Source organism: Gavia stellata, chromosome Z (assembly GCF_030936135.1).
Source record: "Gavia stellata isolate bGavSte3 chromosome Z, bGavSte3.hap2, whole genome shotgun sequence".
Classification (NCBI taxonomy): Eukaryota; Metazoa; Chordata; class Aves; order Gaviiformes; family Gaviidae; genus Gavia; species Gavia stellata.
Genome location: NC_082637.1, coordinates 55,349,924 through 55,356,347, shown reverse-complemented (window position 1 = coordinate 55,356,347; position 6,424 = coordinate 55,349,924). Strand labels below are relative to the sequence as shown.

At 56.5% G+C, this 6,424-nt stretch overlaps 1 protein-coding gene across 2 annotated transcripts in view; it reads left to right on the top strand.

Annotated features, from left to right (window-relative positions):
- The first annotated feature begins 4,829 nt into the window (after positions 1–4,829).
- Positions 4,830–6,424, top strand: part of RAD23B (RAD23 homolog B, nucleotide excision repair protein) — a 40,980-nt gene continuing 39,385 nt past the window's right edge. The window contains exon 1 of one of the 2 annotated variants that reach the window (XM_059833646.1): positions 4,830–4,979. In XM_059833646.1, coding sequence (XP_059689629.1) covers positions 4,914–4,979 — 66 coding nt within the window. In that variant the 5' untranslated portion in view covers positions 4,830–4,913. The remainder of the gene's footprint in view (positions 4,980–6,424) is intronic. The other variant, XM_059833643.1, reaches the window with a different exon arrangement.

The window sequence follows — 6,424 nt, the reverse complement described above, 5'->3', positions numbered from 1 at the left end:
GAGACCTAGGAGGTCACAGACTCCAGCTGCTACCTACTGTGGGCTCCACAGCATGTATACGCACTCTGATAAACTACCAGCAAGACCCTAAGTCAGTCAGAAAGGCGACAGCACTGACTCGTGTCCCTGTCTCTGCATGGTTTAAATGTGCACATCTTCCCAAATTCCAGAAGTACTGGGGTTACATAAGGAAAACTGGCTGCAGGGACAGGTGTACTGGAGGCACAAATACTTTCCAGTTACCTTCCCTACCACGTTTTGGTTTCACTGTGTTTTCCTCCCCCTCTGCAAGAGCCAGCTGTAATTAATGGTCTCACCTAGTAACTTGTAAGACATGAAAACACACACCTCCATTTGGGAGACAGCAGTTACTGGGGAATCATGGACAACCAAAAAGAGCTGAGCAGGACAAAGCTGTGGTGGTATGAAGTTGGAGTAACTGTGCCAGGGAGATCAAGTTACTTGGAAATGAAAATGCAGGTGTTCTGAAAAACAAAAAGTAATCGGTGTACGCATTTGCCATCAAAATCTTTCTAACTTTTGGGCTTCGTTTCCCAGCTCTTTCAATTCTATGCAAATTTTTCTGTTTCCATAAAAGAGGTTTCTGCGCACACTGAGTCAGCATACAAACCGCTGTAAATAAAGTCAGTAAGTGTGATACTCCAGTCTGAACACAGGGCAATTACCCAAAATACTTCAGACACAAAATGAAAAAACCCAAGCGCTAGCTGTCAAGGTAACCCCATCCACATGTAGTGGGGCTGCAGCACTGCCAGGGTGAGCACCATGGGCAAGGACAGCCCATTGTAATGTCCCCAAGCAACAGCTGGTGATGTCCCCTAGCAATGGACTGTGATGTCCCTGAGCAATGGATTGTGACCACATGTCCCTCACTGCTTATATTCGGGTGCCGAGTCTCACCCAGCCAGCTCGTGCCAGCACTCCAACTGAGCGAGTTCGTGAGGTCTGGAGTGTTGAGCGAGGCCTTTTGTGCTGGTGGTGTGCTCAGGAAGTTGTTCGCTGCAACTCTTGGTGCCCGAGCCCAGAGCCGTCAGAGGATTTTCCCCGGCCCTGCCAGCTTCAGACAGCCAGGACACCCCGGAGGCGTGCTCGCAGCAGCAGAGGTGAGCTGTGCGGGGAGACCTCACCCTGGGGTGGGGAGCTGGGAGGGTTTCCTTTTTGAGGGACCTGGGCCTTTCTTCCACCCCTCCCTGGGCCACCCAATGACCACAGCCTCTCTTCCTTTGCTAGCGTGACACCGGCTACTGCAGCGCCGCTGAGAGGGAGCAGCTCGACATCGCCAGCTCCCCCCAGCCCACCGCAGCACGTGGAGAGCATGGCCACGGAGGCGGAGGACCGCTGTCCAATATGTCTGGACAGCTGGGATGATGCTGCCTCCGTGATGCCATGCCTCCACCAGTTCTGTTACACCTGCATCCTGCGGTGGGCTGAGAGCAAGCCCGAGTGCCCCCTCTGCAAGAGGAGGGTGACTTCCATCTTGCACTCGGTGCGGGCGGACAACGACTTCGAGGAGCGTGTTGTGACAGTATCTGCAGCACCATCAGTTGTGGCCCACCCGGCAGGAGGAGCTCCCGGCCGTCCAGCTGCCCGCAATCTCCATCGGCCTGCAGCATCCCAGCCATCAGCTGCGGGGCTGGTGCTCAGGGCTCCTGTGGGCAGCCTCCATCCCCACACCTGGGCGTTCCTCTTCCGAGAGGACCCAGCTCTGCTCCGGCCAGTGCTGCTCTGGCTGCAAGAGGAGCTGCGGCTGATCTTCGCGGGCCACCGCTGGGAAACAACAGCAGCGCAGAGGCTCGTGCTGTCCAGCCTGCACCTCTTTGGCCTGGACGAGGAGAGCCTGTTGCAGCTGCTGCGGGCTGCCCTGGGCCCGCACGTGCGGAGCTTTGTGCGCCGGCTGATTGACACCATCCTGGACCGGTGCGGTGGGGAGGCCCGACGTCGGATGGGCCTGGGGGACGACCCTGCTGCTGAGGAGCGGGAGGGCAGCCCCAGTGCTGCCTCCGGCCCCGCTGCCTTCCAAAGGGGCTCTCCTGCCCCCAGTCCAGCCCCATCCAGCAGCCCTGACAGATCTGAGGCAGAAGAGGTCCCCAGTACCTCAGCTGCCCTTCGTGGGGGTCCCAGCAGCCCCCCCTCTGCCCCTGTTCCCACCCACAGGGAGCAAGAAGAGCCACAGGCAGACCCAGAGGAGGCTGTGCCCGTGCCATCCGCTCCCAGCCAGGGCAGGGAATGCTCCCCTGGGGGGCCCCAGCGAGCCCCGAAGAGGAGGGCCAGCAGTCCTGGGAGCACTTCACCTCCGAACAAGAGGCCACCCCGCGGGGAACAGTAGGACGGTGCCCCAGGAGCTGGAGAAACCAGGGCTGGGCCACCAGCTGGGGCACCCACCAGCCCCCAAGGGGAGTGGGAGACTGCCAGTATTAACTTCATCTTTAGCAGTTCATAGCCTTTGGAGTTGATTCCCAGTTATGCTGAGGCTTTTACAAGCCCTCACAGCAGAGCCAAACAGCCACCATGTATAGTGAACTCTCACCTCACCAGAAACTGGGCAGAACTGTTTCATAGTATAACCAGCAACCACAAAAATCAGAATGAGTAGTTTACATTTAACATATTCTGGCAGAAAAGAGTAGTGAAACAGCCCCTCAGCACCAGGTACTTCATTTGCATGTGAAGCTCAGCACTTGCATATGCTGGACTGCTGAATGAAAAGTTTAAAAAAAACCCGTTTCTTTTATCTGCAAAGTACACAATTAGATCTGGTCTCAGGCAATAGTGAAAGTGAACAAGCAGCATATTTTAAGTTGTAACCACCATGCAAAATATAGCAAGTGATACTTTATCTCAGGCCTCTTTTTTTTTTTTTTTTTAAAATGTCTCTTCATGCAATGCAAGCAAGTTATTCTGTGCTGCCAAGAATGCTGGATTCCTACTAGCAACAGTCAGCAGTTTCTTTCTGGTTGTGAAAGCCCTGGGAGGCTTTGGCTGTCTAGCAGCTGTGTGTCAGAGCCTGAGGTGTATGATGACAGAAGCAGCATTACCAGCTGTGTGTGCAACACGTGTACACATCCATACACTCCTGCAGGGATAGGTGTCTCCCACTTTCCCTTTGTATTACAATGCAGCCTGCTGGCCCTGCTCTGCTGTGCTGCTGGTAAGAAATTGTTATGAAGCCAAGGTTACTGTAATAATGAGTTAAAAGGTGTTTTTTGTTACAAACATTACGCTGACAATGTGGCAGAGTAGAACTTCTCAAGGCATTACACAATCCAAAGAAGTTTGGGGTTTAATTACATTACAGTATTAAGTTAGCCTAACATCCGTGTCCTCTTTTGCAGAAAGACAGCCTTGGTTACAAAGAAAACACATTGGGAGATTGCACACCTACTGATGGAAGAGGTTATAAGGAGCTGGGGCAGGGGTCTCTTTTACCAGTACAGCTGGCTCAACTTTAAAGTTTATTTGTACCAGGTCTCTCTCTTCACCGCCTAAGGACTAGCAGGGGAAACAGAGGTATTGAAGTACTGCATTGTCCCATCCACTGCACCAGCTTCTGTGACAAGCAAGTAAGCTCCTGGTCTTCCTATTTGTATGCATGGGATTGAAGCGAGGTGGAAATGATAATGCAGAAAAGATGATATGGACTTTATGAAGAGCAGACGAACAACTTCTAAACATTATAAAGCTTGGGATGACTATGGCAGAGAACTAGTCTAAACTTCTGCAGTATGCGCATCATAAGGCTTGTCATGATTTTGAAAAGACAGTCTTCAAGAAGCTTGTCCTAGGTGTACTAATGCATCATTACCAACTTCTTGGAGGAAAGTCTTTCACCACGCCGAACTGGCCATTTGCTGTAGTGACAAGTAAACTTCTTTCCTGTCTCTGCACATCAGTCAATGCTACTAATGAACTGCACTCACGTTGAAGCGGCCCACTGCCTTATAGCATCGCTGTGGGGAGAGGCCTGGAAGGCAATGTCACTACCCACTGTGCATACACAGGCAAGCAGAGCAACCCTTTGGTGTGCTGAGGCAAGGAGCTGGCTCGCTCAGCCGCACTGCCACCTCACAGTATACGTGCCTGCGAAGAGACGCTGAACAACCCCAGCTCCCCGCCGCCGCGGACCTGCCGGATGGACAGAGGGATGCACGGCCTCAACAACCTGACACCACCCACAGCCCACCCACCACCCACCACTGCAGGAGAGGGCTGCAGCCTTCAGGCCATCCTGCCCACTATGAGCGCGTATGTATGTAATTAACGTCTAACAATGACTTATAAGCGGTGCATACATGCACACACACGCAACCCTACTGCCCCCCAAAACCCGCTCAGCTCCGCCGCCCCCGCCCGCCCGACGCGCCTGCGTAGTGAGCCCAGCGCCTGCCGCGCGGCTCTCCGCGCCTGCGCATTTCGAGCGCCTCAGGTGGTGCCACGGGCGCGAGGCGGCCGGGGCGGTGACGAGGCGGCGGCGGGCGGACCAGTGGGCACCGCCCGGTCGGCGCGTCCGCGCATGCGCGCCCGCGCCTCCCCTCCCCCCGGGCTCTCAGCGGGCGGGAGGGGGTGGCGAGACCGCGCAGGCGCACGCGCCTGCGCCGCCCCCTCCCGCCGAGCGGCTGCGCGCACCCGCCGTCCCGCCCTGTCCCGTCCCCGCTGCCGTTGCTCTTCCCTGCCCCCGCCGTCGCCTGGGCCGGGGGGTTGAGCGCTGCCCCTCTGCCGCCTGCCGAGTGTGACTGGCGCTCCGGTGCCGTGCGGCACAGGGCGAGCCGTTACCCCGCCTCCTCCTCCTCTTCCTCTCTCTCCTCTTCCCCGCCTGTCCCGCTGCGCTGCGGGGGACGCGGGGGCAGGAGCGCGACCGTGACGGGCGGCCTGCAGCAGCAGCCGCCGCCGCCGCCATGCAGATCACACTGAAAACGCTGCAGCAGCAGACCTTCCGGATCGACATCGATCCCGAGGAGACGGTGCGGGCCCGAGCGGGGGCGAGGGGCGGTGGGAGGGCCGCGCTCCGTCCCCTCCCGGGCTCAGGCCTCGCTCCCCTTTCCTGTAGGAGGGAGCGCGGCCCGCGCCGCCGTCGAGGGGGGAGCTGGGGTGGCCTTTCCCCTGCCCCCGGGACGGGGGGCGAGATGGGGAAATGGGAGGACGGACCCCTCCGCTGGGGGAGGGGCGGGCAGCGTATGCGGGGGGAGGGGTCGCCGGAGCCTGTGTGAGGGCCTGGGGATGTGTGATGTGACGGCCCGGGAGCAGTTTGGGAGTGCGGGGGGGGAGTGGGGCCGGCCGCGGGGTGGGGGTTGTGAGCTACACCGTGGGGGAGAGCAGCGGGGCGCTTCAGCGTTGGGGGGCGGGGGGGATGCGGGCGGTTGTGGGGTGACCCCTCTTCCTCGGGGTGCAGAGAGGTCTGCTGGATGCGAGTGACTTTTCACAGCTGGAGGAAGGGGGCTGTTGTGGCCAGTCCCCCAGCGGATGGACTTTCCTCCTTGTTCTGGAGAAGAGTGCCCGGAAGGTGGAAGGGAGGATAGCTCACGTTCTACTCTGGAGGAGGGCAGCAAGAGGACTATGGAAAGCTAAAGGTTTTCGTTTCAGGAGTATACGTGCCTGCACCCGTGGATTAGTGGGTAATGGGGCAAAGCAGTAATCTCTGCTGTTTTATGTAGGGAGTACTGGGAGTGGGTCATGATCTCTTGGAGGGGAGTAGTGCGGCAGAAGGACAATGTGGTGCTTGCTCTCTACAGATTCCCGCCTAGAAAGCAAATGTCGGGAGAGTTGTAGGGCTCTTCTCCGCAGGAGTGTATACTGGAGAGACGTTCGTGAGCATTTGCTCTTAGATGCATCCCTGTGCACTTCGGCAAGTGTATACTGTGGTGAAGGTGCGTGATTGTGGGGAGGCTTTATTGTTTTGCCTACAGTGTGAGCTACAGGGATCAGTCTGCGTTTATGAGGTGAGGGAGTGTATGTGAGATTCTGCTAACTGCTGTAGGGTGCATGTTGGTGTCTCCTGCAAAGCAGGCGTTTGGGTGTGTGGTGAGGTTTATAATAGTCTCCCTTATTGGCAGGTTCCAGTGAGGGTGTATCTCTGTACTTTTAAGACAGTGAGCAGGGAGAGGATGCGTTTTGGTTGCAGGTGAATGTTTTCTGTTGGCACACGGCAGTCTGCTGAAAAATCCTCAGGGAAATACAGCATTCTGAGATGAGAGGAAGTGCCTGAAGGGAGTTTGCACGGTTGGAAGTTGCCTTGTCGCTTGCCTGAGCACAGATGGTTGCCTCTGATAGCCAAGTCCAGACATCATTATGGCCTTCTTTTGAAAGATTTGGGGAGTTTAGCGTCTGAATGTGTGTCTGCAGCAGCCTTTCATGAGACATCCGGGCAATGAAACTCTGGAAACTATGGAACATTGAATCTGCTTTTATA